General features: G+C 41.0%; 2 protein-coding genes and 1 long non-coding RNA gene across 4 annotated transcripts; 2 read left to right on the top strand and 1 right to left on the bottom strand.

The window, feature by feature from the left end:
• The first annotated feature begins 3,462 nt into the window (after positions 1–3,462).
• LOC108157455 lies at positions 3,463–5,834 on the top strand. Its single transcript, XR_001775199.2, has 3 exons — positions 3,463–3,829; positions 3,911–4,313; positions 4,387–5,834. It is a non-coding gene; the product is annotated as an uncharacterized LOC108157455 (long non-coding RNA).
• Positions 5,835–11,713: 5,879 nt separating this feature from the next.
• On the top strand, positions 11,714–13,423 carry LOC108157857 (EH domain-binding protein 1). Of its 2 annotated transcripts, none has more exons than XM_033390011.1 (2): positions 11,714–11,897; positions 12,051–13,423. In XM_033390011.1, the coding sequence occupies exons 1-2, from the start codon at positions 11,765–11,767 to the stop codon at positions 13,331–13,333; spliced, it is 1,416 nt and encodes a 471-aa protein (XP_033245902.1). In that variant the 5' UTR covers positions 11,714–11,764; the 3' UTR covers positions 13,334–13,423. The 2 variants fall into 2 exon arrangements, with proteins under 2 accessions (XP_033245902.1, XP_017145552.1); XM_017290063.2 differs by having other exon boundaries at positions 11,715–11,999.
• LOC108157858 (V-type proton ATPase subunit e) lies at positions 13,404–14,351 on the bottom strand. Its single transcript, XM_017290064.2, has one exon. It carries the CDS (start codon positions 13,825–13,827, stop codon positions 13,561–13,563), a length of 267 nt encoding a protein of 88 aa, XP_017145553.1. The 5' UTR covers positions 13,828–14,351; the 3' UTR covers positions 13,404–13,560.
• Between the last annotated feature and the right edge of the window lie 6,110 nt (positions 14,352–20,461).

Raw genomic sequence — 20,461 nt, 5'->3', positions numbered from 1 at the left:
ATTGTTAGAGCATTGAATATATTGCATTGTATTATATGCAAATATACATTAAACATAAATAAATAATAATATAATATATAATAATCGAGAATTAGATTTAATAGAAAATATATATATATTTTGGGTTAATTTTGGTGTTCATTTTGTTCTTACGCACGTTCTTACGTTAAATTTAACGAATTTATATAGCAAAAAAACAAACTTTTTAGTTCCTTTAATAGGAATTCTTATACTTTTTATTCTTATACTCAAAAAAAGATCGAGTTACGTCATGCATGAGGCGCATTCGCATGAACTGGATGGAGGCATGATCAACTTGATCTCGAACCTCCAGTATTATGCGAATGATCCTTTCGTATTGATATACGATGAGCCGCACGTGAAGTGGGATAGGCGCGTAGCCATCAAGTGGAAGGTGCTAGCAACAGCAGCTTTTAACTTGGATGGATCCAACTTTCAGTTTTTGCATCTTAAACTTGCCCTGGGATCGCAGAATGTCATGGGCAGTGATTATATCCGTCTGTTCATGACGAGCAGGAGGAATTACGGGACTGGCTAGCCAGGGAGGTGGAACAGGTCCAAAAGTTAGTTGAACGTGTCTGCACGTACCCGGTGACACATTTCACCACGTTGTCCTGCTTCAACAGCCTCAACCTGGAGCTGTGTGGCGTCGTAACTGTACGCGCCCTGAACGAAGTGGTCAAGCACATCGAAGTTTTGGAACTACGTGAACTACGACAAACATACGCCATAAATCCACATAGATTTATGGCTATTGTATTAGGAGTTTCGGAAATGGCCCGATCTTTCATGGATAGGCGCCAATCCTTTTTTTTTTAAATATATACATATATGTATATATTTTTTTCATATATTTTTATTTTTATTTTTTTTGTAATATTTTTTTTTTAATATTTCCTTTTTTTGTTTTTTTTTAATATTTACTTTTTTCCCTTTTTTTTTGTTTTTTTTCAATACTTTTTTTTACTTTTTTTTTTAATATTTCCCTTTTTTCTTTGTTTTTTAATATTTAAATTGTTTTCCCTTTTTTTTGGTTATTTTATTTCTATTTTATAGATCCAGCGGATAATGACGAATACCTGGAAAAAGGGAAGTACAAATTCGACGATTAATATTACATTTATTGTTAATAACTTCATACTTTCAGACACCCCAGACGGTTGATGCCCCGCCCTGAAAGTAAATATAGTGAATTAGACCTATTGGGGATACCACTTAAAAAAAAACGCACCAAAAACTCGACCTCTTGGGTGGTGTGGAATGAGTTTATTTCCATAAATAAATAAATCTTAAATATAATAAATATAAAATAAATATATCCTTAAATACGTGTTTCTTGTTTCATATCAATGGACTGTTTGTCCGGACTATACTCCGCTAAAAACTTGACTGTTTTTTCATGAACAGGATAGCCAGGAGTTGCCTCAGGGAATATATTGGTGGACTTTCGCTTTTCCATAACCATGTAGAAGGCGTTTCAGTGTTGCCATCGGGCTTGACCTCTTCCGTGCTTATTTGTTTGGGTTTCGTTTCCTTGTCCGCGTACTTTGCAAAGGCGTAGAATGTAACCGGAAAAAATAACTTTCCCATTCTGTCAATGGTCGAGAATTAGCCAAAAATGTGTCATAAAATTGGTGGTACTTATACTTACTTTGCCTATTCATGCTGAAACTCTTCGGGCGAATCATCCTCTTCCGCTTTTGGCATAATGAGCATACCATAAACTGGTATCGCCTTCGGACCTTGGGTCCTTGTAGAAGGAATTGTGGTAGTGGTAGCCTGGCATACTCATCCATAGTCTTTTGCTCCATCTTCATCTGCAGCTTGGTCGCGTTGCACCTCAGATGCAATATCCGGCAGGTTCTCTATTGCCATTTTAAAGTGTTTAAAAGGGAGAGCTTGACGGCGTGCTTCCCTGCGAGGAAAATATCAGTATGCAGTGATTTTAAATTATTTTTGGCTATGATTACTGCTTATTTAATTTCTTCGATGGAGCCATTAAAGCTCGCTTTTTGGCTCGGTGCGTGAAAATATCCGAGGCAGGGCCATCGCAGAGCAGGGCGGCCGATGCAAAGCTGTAGGAAGGTGGAGTAGGATATTGTTAGTTTAGGAATTTGGGCAGATATCGTGTCTTTTCACTCACCTTGTTGACGGGACACTGAAAGTCTGCTGGCCGCTTGCAACAGTCGACCTCATCGTAGCCATTGTCTCAGTTGTCACAGGTGGTACCAACGCAGACCAGAGCCTTGTCGCAGCCCTCGCCTGACTATCAGCTGAACCGATACGCCGGCAGTCCTTTCGTCACAGCGCCATCAGGCGGATATACAGTCGTTGTTCATTTCACTACTCCCGCCACTTAAAATTATCTGGCCGTATAGACGCCGTAGTTCTCCTTGTCCTCCAGTAGCATCAGATGCTTGGGGCACGAGCAGACGTCGTGAGTTTTGGGCAACTGTGCCATGTGATTGCGCAGCATTTTCGCATCCGGTGTCCACACGGCACTGATGTTGGTGAACTGCGGCAGGCGCTGCAGCTCCACGGAACGACGCTCTCCGTTGACAGTGATCGTCTCCAGTCCGGTCTTGTCGTCCAGACAGTACACAAATCCCCCCTAGGCGGCAATGTGGTTCACCTGCGCGATGTGCATGGAAAAAAGGTTTTAAAAGAGGCAACGTTTTAGAACACAGCTGAATAGGAGAGAGAGCTTCACCTGCGCACGGCTATTCTTGCCGGACACCGGCAGCGGCACATTCGGGCAGTCTGTCGTAGCTGGGGGGATGTAGGGCGCGTCCTTGGCGAGGCTGCGGCTCTGGCCCGTCTCGATCAATGTCCCCGGTGCTCCAGTCGCTCCTAGCAGCCAACCAGTATCCGACGCTTCTTGTCATCCAGTAGAGGCGTCTCGTCTCCTGATCGAATATGAACTCCCGGCCATCCAGGCGGGCGACCTCGATGAGACGAACCTCCGCATCGGACCAGTAGATGTGGCTGGTCAGTCCAGTAGATGCACCGTTCCGCCACCGACACGTTTAGGGCGTACGCATCGCCCACATCCTGAAGGGTATCCCCTCGCTGTACTCGGTCGAGATGCGGCCCAATGTGCTCCTGGCGCGAGAACAGCAGGAAGGCGGCAGGCACAGGTACAGGCAGAGGTGGAGCAGGCCCCATTCCACACGGCACAGACGCACCAGACGCCAGAATCCTGAAACGCCGGTGTCCAGACGAACCAGCTGTTCCACCACCATCCTCTAAGAATTTGTCTTCAGGGGGTTGAGGCAGGGCGGAGTAGTGGGCAGTGTGACCGCGGATTTATCGATAAAATATACCGTCCGACCCTCAGAAATATACCGAAACATACCGCCTCATTTTCAAAATATACCGTAAATATGAAGAGACTCACAACACTGATGTATTGCACTAGATCTGGCAACTCTAATTATTAGCAGTTGTTTTGGTCTAAGAGCAGGTTTTGCGATGGTTTTTATTATACCGTGCCGATTAAATAGTTCGACATTTTGGAAACTGAAAATTCGTGCAACGAAATGCACAAACAGTGCGCGCGGCATGAAATTCAATGTAACCGGACAGTGCTTGAGTCAGCTGGTAGCAATTATCCGGGCATCGAGGGATGCGATGTGCGCTGCAAGGATCCCTTGGCACACGGAAGATGAGCATCGATCCACAAGTTGATTGGATGGGCGGGCACGCTGTGCCTGGTCTCTAATCTGTTTGTGGTGGCCACCTTTTCCATCGACTGGCAGAATGCAAGCAAGCTCTACATGAATCTATGCTTCCTGATTGCCTGCATTGGGTTAGTCCACTTAGGGTCACAGATCCTTTCGTCCCACAGGAGTCTCATGTATGCTCTGTTTTTCTCTCTCTCTCTCTTCAGCTGGCTCTTGCAATTCACTTCAGGATCCCGTAAGGATATTCTCTGTCGCAAGGATGGCACTCTTCGCCATTCCGAGCACACCGCCGGAGAGAATCTCTCCTGCATTGTGATCTTTGTGCTGGTATATTAATTCCTTACGGCCGGAATGGTCTGGTTTGTGTTCCTCACCTATGCCTGGCACTGGGTCATGTCCAAGATCGCATAGACAAGAAGGGCTCGAACTTTTATTTGGTTGCTTGGTCGCTGCCTCTGGTGCTGACCACCACCACAATGGCCTTTTGCGAGGTGGATGGCAATAGTATGGTCGGCATCTGCTTTGTGGGCTACATTAATCATCCGATGCGCGCTGGCCTGCTGATAAGACCGCCGAGGAGTGGGCTGAAAGCTTCAGGGAGTTTATAATGTGAGCATTTAGAGAAGTTATATATATTTTGACCCTTATATTAATCTGTTTCATTCCTTTACCTTTCCTTTAGGTGCAAAACATCTTCGTTATCAAGGAGAAGAGCTCTTGTCGCATTGAGAATCGTCCCAACGTGGGGGTCCTTCATAGCAAATGCTGTGCCTCTTCAGCTTGCTTTGCTACAAAGCTGCATCTGCTCAATGGACATCAGGCAGCATCTTCTTCTGCCACGGCACAAGTGGATAGATCAATTAGATCAGCCAGTCGCCCAATTAACGATCAGCCGGGGATCATTCGACTGCAGCAGCGTCTATATTTCGAAAATATATATCTCTGTATACATTTTTGGCGGTCCTGGAAAGGACCGATTTTGGCGCCTATCTAGGGTTGACCGCATCAGTTTGGGAGTGTCCATCTCTGACACTGCCACCACTATGGCCACAAATCTGTATGGATTTCTTTCGAACTCCGCACAGCTTCACGTCCGTGCTATTGAGCCTGTGCAAGTTGGTGAACGGTGTCGCCGGGTAGGAGCAGACACGACCCAACAGTATTTTACCTTGCATGCGTTGCACTTTCAACTTCCACGTCCTGCGGTCCCTATTCAAAGGGACATAAAGCTCATCGGGGCTCAGCACAAAACGGGTCAGGCTGGTAGAGCTGATGGTTGTAAATCATGACTGCCCCGCAATATGTAATTTAAAGCATTGATCAGCTGCTCTTCACTCCACTGGCTTGCAAAGGGCAAAATTTGGTAAATTTTTCAATTTATGAGAAAGATGACCGGTAATTATTGCTGACAGTCCAACTGGAACGGATGGAACCACCCAACCCAACTCTCATCACTATATACATACTTACATTTTTGTAAATTTACAAACTTAAAAGAACAAGACTTCTTTCCAGCTGAGTTCGGCTCCACCTGAGAATTTAAATACTTTTACAATAAATACCAATACACATACCCATAAGCAGGATCTTCTGGATCGGTACCGTTGTTGATGGCGGAAGAGACAGGGGCAGCAGCAGCAGCGGCGACACTTTCTGACTTAGCTTTCTTGCCTTTCTTTTCGGCTCGAATGCTGGTTTTATGACAATTATATAGTTTCTGCGCCCAATTCTTCATTTTTCGCACAAATGTCTGCTGTCTTCTGATGTCATTAATTATAACGATGTTGCTAAGAAAATATTCGGCTACAAGAGAACAGACCATCCGTTTCTCTCTTGGGCTTGCGCTGCTTTTTCAGCTGGATTCCGTACACATTGACGACTGTTGGACGCGTCGGATAAATGGCCGGATAATGCTCTACTGTCCGTAGATACATAGGTCAAAGTTATCAGCGTCGCTGCTGAAGTAGTAGAAATAAAGTTGTGTGGGCTGCGCGTAGTCGTGATCCCGTAGGTGATCAGGTCCGTGCGTCGGTGTCTGATTCCGCGTCGGTATCCGTTTTTTCCGCTTTGCTAGATAGGTAGATATAGGTATTAGGTATAGTAGAGTACAAGTATATTTCAAAACATCGCCCCGCCCACTTCAGCCCCCACAAAGGACGAAAATTCGTGGCACTCACAAGTTTACGGATACGAGAAAGCTAAAACAAGCAGAATCGTAGAAAATTACTATATCTTTTTGACTGCAGAATCTGAACCAGATCGTATTGTTATTATAGCCAGAATGAAGAAAACAAACAACATTTTCTCTCGCTCTGTCTCTCTCTAACACACAGGTTTCATGGTCGGCTTTGCCTATTGCAAAATGTGAGTTCAAGTATCTCAGAGACTATAAGAGCTAGAGCAACCAAATTTGGTATAAACACTCCTGTGATATCGGACTTTGACAAGTTAGTTTCAAAATATCGCCCCCGGAAAGGACAAAAAACTGGGGAATCTCAGAGACTATTAAGGCTAGAGTAACCACACACTTCTGTTAGATCTCACTATAAAACGTATATTTCAAAATTTGAAAAATTGGAGTTCCGCCCGTCCGTACAATTCTTTCTTGCCATCGTTAGCAAAATCGATTCAATTGTATTGAAATAATGTTTTTATAAAATAAATATATACTATAATATATTAATAAATTATCAAATAAACGTAATATAATATTTATATTAATCTTAATTAATTGATTGATATTAATTAATAATAGTATATTACGTGAAGTTTTATGTGGTGTGGTGCGGTTGTTGTCTCGTATGTTTTTAGAACACTCGATAGTTGCGTGTCGTGTCTACTACTAGGCTGACTAGGGCTGCATAAACAAATTTCAACTGTGGAAAAAGCGAATCGCAAAATCAAAAACTTCAAAACAATTTGAGGGAAAAATAAGCTAAGAATCGCACTTGACATATTTTCAGAATGCAAATTTGTTCATCTGCTCAATGAGTATTATCTCCCTCATATGGTAAGTGTTCTTCTCCACCGTCTCCACCTCCTGATCCAGCTGCTTCGACAAATTATAGTTAATAACTATATATTTGCATATTATTCATATTATATATTGCATATATTATTCTTATACATAACATTATATATATATTTCGAATTTTTATTTGTATGGAAAATAACATGGCGAAGCATCCCATAACGGACAATACGATGAACTATTTAAGACGCTATTTGAAAAGGCCAAACGTATATGGTATATGTACCCACACGAATTGGGAATTAAAATTAAAAAATGTTCCAGAGTTAGACAACTCGATGCTTTAAAAACTTATAATATACATAGCGACAGATTGGAGTGCTTGGGCAAAGTCCTTGCCCCAAAAGTGGAAAAAATCATGTTGCATTCAGCGAACTTCACCCACAAGAGGAGCTTCGGCGGTGCCCTCTATATTACTTGGCCCGTGTGGGGTCCCCCATCTACGCTAACACCTGTGCCAACAGACAAAAAGACCATTTTGCCTTTAAGGTATATTCGGCAAAGCTTTGAATTTTCTGGGCCATGTTTTCTGTTGTCCATACTTTTTTTTCAAAGCAATTTCCCAATGGGCAGAATTGAATTCCCCCATTTGTGAACATGCATGTGCACGGCAGGGGACAGTAACAATTAACGTTAGCGTGTAGTCTCCCTGAATCCAATTGAGCAAAAAGTGTTGAGAGTAGTACGCGGGGGGTCGCAATAGACGTGCGAGAGGTGAGTGATAGGATCCAGACTAGTCAAAGGGATGGGGACGGAATCGCCCGTGTCCTAATGCAAGCGAGGATTCGAGGAGAGCGCGACACAGACAAGAGAGAAAGGCGAAGAGGCTGCTGCCGTGTTCGAGAATATATATGTATATAAAAGTAAATATGCAGATGAAAATGTGGTACATTTTTCTTCCCTTTCGCTGTGGCCATGATGGACACACGTATATCGGTATGATATGAAGGTGGTCGACTCTCAGCCAACTCAATGACGAACTTTTGTCGGACTCAAAGAGAGTAGGAGGCTAACAGATCGGAAAGAAGTAGCATACGCCAAAACAAGCAGTACGAGGAGTCAGTAGCTCAGTCTAAGAAGCAGTGCAAGCAGTAAATACCTTGTGACACAATATATATTGCAGCAATCCAGGCGGACTGCATCGCACCCCCAAAATTCATCACACCAGGAGATATGTAATCTCAATCTCAGCAAAGAGGTCGAATAGAATGTTAACCCGAAGAAACAGGTAGGACGGAGCCGGCAATGATGGCGGTACTAAAAACCAGAAGAAAAACACCAGAAGCGAAATCTGAACACAAAGGAGCCCAGGGTTCTAATTCAACGCGGACAGGAAATGCTAATAAGGGTGGAAATGGAAACCGATGATGCAGCCAACACACTGATAAAAGAAACATCAAGAAGTACCATCTATGTGTAAACAGACCCCAGCGAGAAGAAACAAAAACAGAAAAAAACACTTCCTTACTAAAAAAGGACTGATTAGACAACGGGATGACGATATAAGAGCTACGGTATGAGCACCAAAGAAATATAAATTTTGCATGAAATTTCCTCTTTAAAAGTTTTGGCATGTGTATAATGTTCATGGATTGTCAAATAGGATGAGCCGATGGAACTATTCAGCTCTTTTCGAACGTACTGGCAACCAGCAACTCGTTCGAGTAGATTCGTTCGTGCATAGGAGGAATAGAAATTGAAGTGAGCAGAAACCTTTTAAGCAGGAATAACAGCCATAGATACGATCCACAACTTTATCTTCAGATAGTACGGATCCCAATTTGTAACATCATTTTATTTACTTTAGGGGAGCAAACTACAATGCATCAGAACACTTTTCGAAGAATTAGTCGAAAATGCATTAATCATAGAAGGCAGTAAGCCGCGAATTGTACAAGAACAACAATAACTGGCAAATGGTTCGTAGTTTGCGTAAATAGTGCAGAAGTAAAGCAGTCAAAAGACAGTACGGTAACTGCAGAGGGCAGAAAACTACTGCAACTTTAAGACCCGAAACAAAGAAGCTTACCAAGAAAATGTAAAGAAAAGCATAATAGATTTGCTAAACAACAAGAATAGGATTTTTATTGAGGACGCTACTGAATTAATAAAATGTTCTGCGTACCAGCAACTCAGGGCAAGAACAAGTGGCACAGTCGGACGTACCAAGAGAAGAGATGTTTTAACTGCGCTGAAGAACTTACGGACAACGGACTCCCGGGAGAATAAGGTATCCTATATAAAACTGCTATCAGAATATTTACCGATCTGCAGAAGCAGCAAAGAAAAATATGCTCAAAGCTCAAATGTACACTTTTGAGCAAAGACTGGATGAGGCTAAAGAATGTTTTATTTTTATTTTTGTATTACATTATTTAAATTACAATCTGTCTACATGGCATTAAGTAAATTACACTACAAGGACCAATTACGTGAAAATACAGTGACAAAATGCTGCACACAGGGGACATCCGTCTTATATTGGCCTAAGACCCGCCTCACCAATCCAGAATAGGACTTTGTCTTTGGACTATGGAGTACCAAATTGCACACGAAGAAAGGAGCACCCACAATTCTGCGTAGCAATTTGCTGATTTTCTTTTTCTTTTGCTGATGCTCAGTTGGATTTTGCGGCAGAGCCCCAGAGTTGAATGCCATAATTCCAGATGGGAAATAATATGGCTTTTTATAAGAGCACCTTGTTGCGATCGGTGAGTTGTGCGTACCTTTCGAGTAGCCAGCTCATTTTCTTGGCTTTTAATTTTAGCTTAGCCACTTTAGTCTGGATATGTGCCCTCCAGTTGAGGCTGTCTAGCGTGAGCCATAGACCTTTTTGGTTGTCGGAATGGTAGATCCGTGAAAGTTTATTGGGGGCCAGTTGGAGAGTCTGGTTGTGAATGTAATGTTCCTTGATTTTTCAGTGTTGACCCTAATGTTCCATCAGTTAAGCCAAGGGCCGACTGCGTCCATTTGGCGTTGAGTCCCTTATCAATCTGCGGGCCCCTGCGGGGTCTGCGGCTGAGCCGATGAAGGTGGTGGCTACGGAGTAAGTGCCTACCAAGAGTTGGATGATGTGTATGAATATGTACTTTCTAGGTTTTAAGGCTGCAACTAACGTAAGAGTTCTCTTCTATACGAAAAATGCTTCTTCCAAGAAAAGCCTGTAAAGGACGCCAACTACTAGCTTCAAAAAACACGTTGCAGCCAAAGCAAAAGAAGCTAAGGCAAGCATAAACTAAGTGGTTGAGTAGCTTCATAAAGAGACGAATTTTGAGCATCAGCTCAACATGAAACATATTTCAAAGCCAAAAGCAGTGAGGTGCAAAAGTGTGAGGACCTGAGACATTTAAAGAGGTGGATAGGCTGCACAGATATTTCACAACATTTTGACGACATTTTGACATTTTATAGCGAGTTCTCTATGAGTATCAGACTGCCGAACATTCTAGAAGCCCATATGGAAAGATTGGTTTTTACGATTTAAAGCGGCACTTAGAAGTTGTTACCTCACTCTCAATCGTAATGCAGCACTCCTGGACCATGAAGTTGGGATCGACTTTTTCCAAACCAGTCCATCTTAAATTGGATTCTCAAAGCTCGAGGAGACCTGCTTTGGTTAAATAGCTGTCCTTTGAACATGGTAAATGCTACAACCAAGACATGTAGAATTTCATAGGAAAACTCCGAAGCCAATACCTTAAAAAAATCACATTATATGCAGAGGAAGTACATGCAGCCCTAAATGGTAATATCGGATAGAGAAATTTGGGAGACTACATCAAAATGTATATCGAAATACATGGTACATATGTATATGGGAGCCAAATAGTTACCGAAGATTTGTAAGATTGTGTTGTGTTATTATTGTAATAGATATTTATATAGTAGGATAGAAAAGCTGACGGTGTGAACGAAGCTCTTAAATTGTGATTTGTTTTATACAAAAAATAAATAACCACTACTACTACTACACATACAATCTTTGTCTCAATCACTCTTACTTTCTATCGTCATACACATACATACATACATATGTATCTTGCAATTACAGACACACGTATCGCCCTTTATACCTCAGTATGCCTTATTATGTGTATGTGTATTTCTTGATTTAATTTTATATTTTTATTTAGTAAACTGTTAATAAGGACAAAACAGAATGGCATAAACAAGTTCAATATATATATGGTAAAGAAACAAAAAAATATTGTATAATATGTTTCACCTAGAAAATGGGTATATAGCCAGATATATTTGTTATGGAAAAATATTTTTTTTTTAATATTTAGAACGAGGGGGAACGTTTTGAATTGCTGCTACGGTCGCAACTCTACATTTATATCCGATACTTAACGACAAAAAGTGTGTGCGAGAGAGACAGAAAATAAGTAAGCGCATGGATGGCGTTTTGTAGCCACTGAAAATTGACTTGTTCCATTTGGTTAAAAAAATGATTCGCTCTGATTCAGATTTGAATTTTTAATTTTCTCGTATCTTCAAAATTGTGAATACTACAGATTTTCAAATTTTCAAAATTTTGAAATACACTTGAGCAGGTTTGATATCGCAGGATTGTGAATCTAGGCGCTCATTTTTAGCGATAGGCAAAGTCGACCATGAAACGTTTGTGTTAGAGAAAGACAGACTGATATAGAATGATGATATAATCATTCTCTACGATTCTGCGTTTTTGGTTTTCTCGTATCTTTAAAATTGTGGATGCCACAGATTTTCGTCCTTCGTGCGGGCGGAAGGGGATGTGGCGAAATTTTGAAATACAGAAGTCTGGATACAACATGTCGGTGCTCTAGCAGTTATAGTCTCTGAGCACTGGGCCTCATCAGCCTATATTCCAAAGACTGTACGAGTATATAATAGATACAGCTATGTAAGTAACTATTAATTTGTAAAGCTCATACAATAATAAAACTGTACAAAAATATCTTCGATGTTATTTGACTTATTTGCATAAAATGTCAAATATTGTTTATAATTAATTTTGTTTCGACTTAAAGCATATTCCGGCCCAATGGAAGCTATAAAAGATAATCTCTGTGAGATAAAAAAACTAGTTAAATACCTAAATGCTGCTTCCATGTCAAGTAAAATGTGGAAACAATGGAACACCACTCCGAATGATTCTCCCCCTATGCGCTGTATGGGTAAGATAATTATATTGATCAGACTCATGGCCGACCAATTTCGTGAGTGTTTTGGTAGTCAAAGCAACCAGATGGCCGACCTTTCCAAAATTTTAGCGAAATGTATGTCGTCATCAAACTGTTTTCCATCCTCCTTACAACTTTGTTTTTTAGGCACCGGACAAATTAAGAGACTTTATCTAAAAGTGCCTTGGGGTCAGTCGGAAATGCGGAATAGAGGAGTTGTGGACCCAAGTTTTATAGTTGCAGTTAGTGCAATATTTTCAGAGCTGGAGGGCGTCATCAAAGACTATTTGATGTTGGCCTATATGAAAGCAGAATACGGTAAAACGCAAAAGTCCGACCATTACAATGTGCCCTCAGATAGCCGCGACAATTTGGCCGACTCAGCTGAAAAGACACCATATCACAAACTGAATTCAGATAAACTTAAACTCAGGGAATCATGTCCAACAATAGAGCTTGGCAGAGTGACGGCTAAGTTAAGAAATTTCAAGTTGAAAAGGGAATTAGAACAGCTTGACCATAAGCTAATGATTCTTAAGGAACATACATTGACCCGAAAGGCGCTTCTTATTCAGCATGCGGCCGAAATAAGGTTCAAAAATCAGCAGGATCTCGTTTTGAAGCTAAGCAGTGGTCTTTCAGAAGAAAAACTAAAATTACAAGCTGCACTCAAAGAAAACTCAAGACTAATGGAAATACAACAAACATGCTACCAAAATTATTTAACCTCCCCACAACCTCCTCAGATGCAGGAATGCCACAAATTTAGGCTCGCAGAAGACAGTCAGTCAGTGCAATCAACCCAGACTGAAAATAATAGCCACCTTAGTCCTGATATTGCGGCATCAGCACAACCAAATAAGTACGAAAGTACGAATACTACAACGCGAGAAACCCAACACGGGGCGATACAATGCCAAGTCGAATTCGATCCTGAACTGTCAAAATCATCCTATCAAAAACAAAAGGCAGCAGTAAATGAAAGTGGCAATACCTCTACAAAGAACTCAACGACAACAGGATCGTGTCCATGTCGCATAAAAAAGCCAACTGTAGTGGAGCCGCACCCAGGAACAACGTTTGGCCAACGCCGCCACAAACTGCTTCGCTGGTGTCAGGAGAAAACTAAGCCTTATGGCATACCCATGTATGAGTTCTCCATCTCCTGGCAGAGCGGCCACGCACTTTGTGCCATCATTCATTCCTACCGCCCAAACCTGATTGACATCAAGTACATTAAATGTAAGAATCGGCTAGAGACGCTGGAGTACGGCGTAATGGTCGCTCAATCACTGGGAGTTCGTAGCAACATTGATTTTGTGTCTTTGTGTCTACAGAAAATACCCGAAAATATAATGGTTTTCCATTTTGTAGCGGAGTTATACAACTGCTTGGAAGAGTCAGCCAACTTTCGCAGATCCAGCATATAAAAGCAAATAATTTCAACGAATATTCGAAATCAGACTTTGTGATGAACAAAAAAATAATAAATCAGGTCAATAAAAGATCATTTATAATTTAATCATCATTCGGGTCGCCGAAATTGTTAGCTCATTCAGTACAGTACATCAATAGCAGGCGCCTATTTAAACCATTCATATTTGTCCACTTGAAAATATATGTGAAGATATTTCAGTAGCGGAGAGAGTATATCGTTTTAAGGATCCGATTCCGAATGAATGAAGGAGTTGGGCCAGTAGGTCATGATGGCGTAGATTACCTTTTGATCAGCCCGCGGCCCCACCAAAGGATTCATTTGCATTAGAAAAGTAATCAGCCAGACGAGATAGCAGCAGGCAGCTGTGAGTACGACACAGCATCGGATAACTCCTCTGTCCTTGAATCGCATGGCCACCAACCAACCAACCAAGGCAAAGAGCAGCCAGAACACGGTGATGAACGATAATGTAATATATTTATCCATTCCGGAGATTTTTCCCAGATATGCTTCCGAATTCTGACAAGTTTCTCTTTCGCTCTGACACGAGCTGCCTACTCTCAGCTCACTCTTACGTATATTCTCTGAGCTTGCTTGTGTGCAATCCCAATTTGGGTGCCTGCACTCATCAACATTTATGATTGCGAACGTTTCGATATTTTATGGCAGCCAGTGGATGCTGCATGCGCAGTGGAGCGCAAAGGTAGTAAAAGAAAACTGTATACATTTTCCGAGTGCTGGCATCAATGGAGCAACCCATAAAACTGCTGCACGCATCCTGACTAAGCGCAAAATCCGTTTTACGAGAGCTGATGGCTCTCCAGCCATGTGGCTGATGGGGTGGCTGTGCTGCGCCTTCTCCCCTATCCGAGTCCTGATGATGCCATAAGTGCTCTGGCGCGACTCATAAAATGGCGGCTCTGCAATGGCAATGGCAATGCATTGTGGTATAGGGGCGCCGCGCCCAGCGCCTGTAATCGAGTTTTCCCAAAGTAGCAATAAATGTTAATGGCGACATCGAATTTTCCATTTTCTCACAATAAGTATCTAGACGTCCGGTGCCACGCCGCCCTGCTAGCGCTTATTTCGCGGTGGTGAAGTGCTTGGAGGAGGCCATCTTTAATTCCATTACAGATCTGACCGCAACGGGAACGACGGCTTTGCAAAATCCGTTTACATTTTGGGAAACAGTAGCAATAGTTAGCTGCTGGACATCCAAACTTCACACCTCGACACCTCAACCAGAAATTTAAAACTACGACTACAACGATGTGTTGCTCTTTCCAGTGTCAGATCAATCGCAGATCGTAAATCACGTCCAGAGGTTTTCTGAGTCGCAAGCAAATGCAAATTAAGCAAAATGTGTGATTTCCCTTTTAAACACCATCGGCACTTAAGAAGACCCGGACCTAAGCAGACGCAGACCCAATTCTGGGACACCGCGCTATCTGTTCCGGTGTCGGTTTGTCTTTAAATTTCTTTGACAACAGACCGTCAAAATATTTGGACTCCTCGTAGCCCTTTAGAGGCGTGACAGAGAAAAAGACGTGAATAATATTTCCTGGTAGCACTACGGGCGGTTATATCACATGTATTGTTCAGCAAAGTCCCGGCGAAATAAACCATTTACTCGTTTTGAGTAATTTTCGTTCTTTAAATTATTAGCAACGTTTCCAGTTCCTTAGTTCTCTGTTATTGATCTGCATAAATAGCTGGGTCGATATAGCCATTTTCGTCTATCGTATCGTCGTAAATCTCACAGACTATGCTAAAGCAGCCTGCAGGAAAATCAAACCTGAGCAAGGTTTAATTATTGAAAATATATTTAATATAGATAATATAAGATTAAGAAAATTCTGTTATTGACTGGACCACATGGATATACCTTAGATCGTAAGTATACTTTCATATAATTGTGACCATCCAGATCCGATTAGCAATAGTTGAATTGGCTGGTTCATTCATCTTCATATTATTCGTACCCATATTTTCATTTTTTCAACAATGAAAAGGTCTGGGGAGATAAACTGGGGAGTAGATCGGTAATACAACAGAAACCGCCTTATACTAGGCCAATAGAAACAAAACTACTATAGTATTTTTATTTTTATTTATTTATTTTCAATTATAACGCGACAAGTATTCTAGACAATTGGTATTTGGCTTAACTGTGTTTTAGTACTCGTAAATGTTCTAAAAGTAAAATTATAATTATACCCATGCAAAAATACGGATGAGAAATAGTTTGACTAAGAAAAGTATTTCTTTAAGGTATAAGTTCGATAGTAAGGCATGCTTTTTACACATCGAAGAGTTAATCTATTTTCTGTAATTATTTGATCGATTTGATTGTGTTTAAATGTATGTATATACTTTTATAGATTACTTTTGCACATTCAATCATTTTATTGTCGCTTAAGAGGGCCGATATATTAAGAGAAGCTCGGAAAACAGATTTATATACACATATGTATACGTACGTATACGTGCATGTACATAAGTATGCACATTTTTCCCCCAAGCTTGGTTGGACACAGTGGCCGCATTTAGTTTTAGTTGCACCTTACAAGAACAATTTGGCTATGCCGAACGACTCTAGCACGCGTTATTTGTCCATTCACTTAGCAGTCTTAGCACTATTTAAGGAAGTGCCATGCGGGCCCTGAAACACAAGTTGGGAACACATTTCACAGGTAAATATCTGGGGAGATGGTCCATCTCTATGGGCTGTGACGATGTCGTTGTGTCCGGTACTTATTACCTTCCCCCGCTTTTAAACCATGTAGAACTTCTAGTCGAGTCAAAACGTGTTGGGAGCAAACCCAAGCGGAGCACTAGCACCCGGCCTTTGTTGTCTTAGCTATAGATCTATAATCAGTTGACTGACCTGGACGGCCGCAGATTTCCGTTGGCTTGCCGCAGAATTTGGTTTGAAACTTTCCTTAATGCGGTTGTTACTTTCAGTTTCATGTACTTATTCAGTACAACAGGGTACTGTACTACAGTCTTGACTGTTATTGTTATTTATTGCGGGCCAAGTGAATTGAAAGTTGTTAGCTTCTGGGCTGTATTCTTAGTTTTCTTTTAAAATGTTCTTGCAAAATTGCGATAATAAAGAATTTATGTACCAACAATGTATCAGAAATGGTGAAAAATGGTATGCTTAAAAATAGATCGATCGTCGCCTATATGATAAAGTATCTGTACAAATTGGGAGCCAGATAGCTTAGAAATTGAGGGACTAGTGTGCACTCAGTCATTCGAACATGGCCATACCATACTGCCAGCTATTTACTCCTTGATTCCTTTTTAATATTTTCCATTTTACTTTGAGAACTCTCGTTTTCGTTAGAGATAAAACTGATTTCGGGAGGTCCTTTTGTCTGGATAACATTCACGATTTTTAATGATCATACTGTGCAGTAAATACAGCCAACAGTTATATAGGCGTCCACCCAAAAAGTTCCTTTTCCGAAAACTGAGTTTGCGCACAATAAAATTCATCCATCGATTGCGATTGATTTTTACACGGGGATGAACACGAAGCGTTGCGTGTAGCTGTCGGTCACAGGGGCAGGGGCGAGAGCAAGAGCAAGAGCAAGAGCAGGCAAGTAACAGTAACTGGCCCTGCAAAGTGGCCCTAGCTGGATTCCATTTCCATCTCGGCTAAAACGAGCACTGCGCAGATACAGATAGAGATGGGTCCACTGTGGGGCGTCATTGGTCGGTGGTTGATTTCTGTCCCTGCGCGTCAGAACTTCGAAGGCGTAATTGTGTATCTGGAACGGTTCTGCAACCCAACCCCCACAGACAAGCACGCACAAACACATACGAGTATTCGATACCCGAAATCGAAGAATATCGAATTTGTCAGGGTCTGAGGGTGTGGGTGCTAGGCCGTGAGGGTGCGGGTGAGACATGTAAAGATATATATCCGTCATATATCTAAGCAGTATGTCCATTGAAACCCCTCCCTCCCTTTCCCCACGACGCGTCGGCTTATTTATTTGTTTATCTACTATTTATGATCCCGAGACCAAAGACGAGACTGTGCGTATATCTTCCTGGTGCGCTGACTTTTGTCGCACATGCTCAGGGTTCGGTTCCCTCCCCGCTCGTCACGGTCGCCCCGTTGTTGCTGATACCGCTCCTGTCCTATTGGCATTGCTGTCGCCCTAGCTCTGGACTCTGGTGACGTGACTCTTGGCGTCGGCGTCGTCAGCCGTGTTGTGTTGTGTTGTTCATGTCGCAGAGCGCGAGAGTTCAGGCCTTGTGACTGCGATTCCTGGAAACTAACAGCGATTCACAGACAGCGGAGAACTCGCACAGTCGAATGACGTTCCGCACCATAGCTCCAACTGCACTGGCTCTAATACTAGTCCGCCGTCGCGCGCTTTGTCGAAAGTGTTAAAATAATAAACCAACAACAACGGCAATCGACACCACGCCAACTATAGAACTATAACAACCGTAATAGTCTCACTCAAAGTACAGGCTATTCTTCCATTAACAAAATTTAATGTGCCATACGTACCGCGCCAATCTTTAACTCTGTTCAGACACACTTGCAGACACTGTGTACTTTAAATTATAACGCCATCAAATTGAATCTACTTCAGGCAGTCAATCTCGCTTTTATTCATAATTGCGGCTATTAGACGATATCGATATCGAGCTACTGTTTTAAGAAGCTGTTTCAGCCGACGGAAAGTCGTCTTCGTTTCCCAGCCTTGTGTGTCTGAGTGTTTGTGAAAATCTCGGGCCCTTGCGTCGGGTCGGGCGTCGGTAATAAAAATTGTGCAATAAATATGCCTATGTGTGTATGGAGCCTACTTGCGGTGTGAGACTTGCTTTGGTAAGAATGATAATATGGCTTTACACCATAACTAGAGGAGACAATCGTATACAATATATGTTTATGTAAAATGTATTAAACAAATCAAGCTGGCTTGGGTAATTTGCATTATCGGCTCTTTTTGATCAAAAATGTACATTAGTTAGGGGGAGCTAGCTCTGTGTGATGCCCATGTACATAAATAAAGATAAATTTAACTAAAATTTTAATTTAAAAAAAATTTAAGATTTAAGATAAATGTTGTGGTTTATTTTGTATACCCTATACCCAAAATACTCAAAGAGTTTTGTGCAGATGTGTGTCACAGCCAGAAGCAAGAGTTTCCGACCCCTTAAAGAATTCTCACGTTTTTAACATGCGTATTTCCGGATTAGGGAATATAAAACGAGAGTTACTTTTACTATTATTGGAGACCAGATAAGGGAAATTAAAAGTGAATACCAAGTAAATTAAACTCAGTGCTCTCTTTCTCTATTTTTCCTCTATCTCTCATGACAAGTTCAAGCAAAATTGAATTGAAATGTAAAAATATAAATTTGACAATCGAGGACAACAAATTAAAAGTCAATAAACACACATATCCGGGACACATTTTGTCCCGTTATTATTTTCTAATTGAACCAATGGGCACATAATTTCATAAGCTTTGATCTGAAAACCTATTAAAATAAACAAATGATAATTTTTTATGTATTTTCATAGTCATGTGTTCCTTTACTATTTTCTCCCATAAGAAAGATGATTTTTGTTAAAAGTTTTTTCGCAAAGTCGCTTTAAAAAGCCAAGTAAGTTGTTCGTTAAGGAAATATTAAGTAGTTCATGGGAGAGTGTAAGGTGGTGATATAGTAAAAAAAACACTTATGAACAAAATCGTACGTTCGCGACTGGTACTTAAGTCAATTAAAAAAGCCAATATAGACATTATTATTACTCGATAGAAACCTATATTAATCCTATTAATCCTATCCAGGCCAAAGTCAACTTCTATTTTGCGTACGGGGAAAATGTTTGTTTTCTATCTTTTTTGTGCATCAAAAGCGTACGATAGCGACTCGCGGAAATGCCCATATGTATATTTAAAAAAATGTCCAAATGATTATTATTTTTTTTTTTTTAATATTTACAGCCGTGCTCCGGTTACCGCAAATCGCAAAAATGCGTGTCTGGTTTTATCAAATCGTAAGATTCTTACGATTTAAAACCGGTTTCTAATGAACTTACGATTTAAAATTGCTCTTTAAACATATATGTATATATAAAAGTGTATGAGCGGGAAAAATATATAAACAATATATTCTATTCCTAAATACTCGAATTTTTCGTTTTTCGTTTTCTTTTGATTTCATGGAATATTAAACTAAAATATTTAATTTCCAAAAGAAAAACACATTTTTAAATGTTAATTTATACAAATTTTTCGAATATCGTAGTCGCAAAAATTGCGATATGTAGCCCGTTTCAACCTGGATCATCATTTAACATAATTTTTGTTTTTGTGTACATCTTTACATACCATAAGTATGACAATGACTGAAAGATTGGCTCCGAGGGCTGAAATTGTTCATTGCAGATCAATGTTTCTATGAATAATATACGATTAGTCATCTGGAAAAAGGTCTTTCTCACTATATTCTGCAGTGCCATCCTATATATGTTATATGTTTATGTGCTCTTCTTCAAAGGAATAGGGGAGGATAGGAACATAAACGAGTATACTCGTATCGACACTATTATGTAGAGACCATTTTTGATCAGCTTGCTACATATATTCTACCAATCGAAATCATACACGAACATTCATGAATTTAATTTGCAAAGAAGATGTCTCTGGTAGCCTCTCAAGAATCTGAAACTGTGCCCCCGTAAAGAACGACAATGTTATCATTGCAGTGCTTTACGAGTATATCTTTTTAAGTTGACTGCACTATCTGGGTATGCGTGTTACTATTCAAAGCAATCTCTGTGGCACGTCACTCTGGAAGAAGGACAAACAGATTTCCGGTCCCCATTTTCGGTTTATGGTTGGCGTAAAATGGCATTTGAGCAAATTCCCACGGCTTCCGATGGGCCACGGAGTGCAGTACGAGATCACGTAGGACCATAAAAGTCCACAGCCTGAGCCTGGAGCTCATAACGGAAAACGAAATGGCGGCTTTAAGGATTGCCGCCGCTTAAATAAATTCATTCTTCATTTCCACCCACCCCCTCCGACTGCGGACGGACACGGTATCTTTTTAACCACCAACTGGCGCAGCGCTTCCACCA

This window comes from Drosophila miranda, chromosome 2 (assembly GCF_003369915.1).
Source record: "Drosophila miranda strain MSH22 chromosome 2, D.miranda_PacBio2.1, whole genome shotgun sequence".
NCBI classification, from domain to species: domain Eukaryota; kingdom Metazoa; phylum Arthropoda; class Insecta; order Diptera; family Drosophilidae; genus Drosophila; species Drosophila miranda.
Note: the sequence above shows the minus strand (reverse complement) of the source record. Positions and strands in the feature narration are given on the sequence as shown.

Bases quoted from the DNA above. Each gene is read 5' to 3' on its own strand.
- LOC108157857 (XM_017290063.2), top strand. From the start codon at position 11,765: ATGGAAGCTATAAAAGATAATCTCTGTGAGATAAAAAAACTAGTTAAA. The intron at 12,000-12,050 runs GTATGTCGTCAT...TTTGTTTTTTAG, and splicing joins TTCCAAAATTTTAGCGAAAT to GCACCGGACAAATTAAGAGA.
- LOC108157858 (XM_017290064.2), bottom strand. From the start codon at position 13,827: ATGGATAAATATATTACATTATCGTTCATCACCGTGTTCTGGCTGCTC.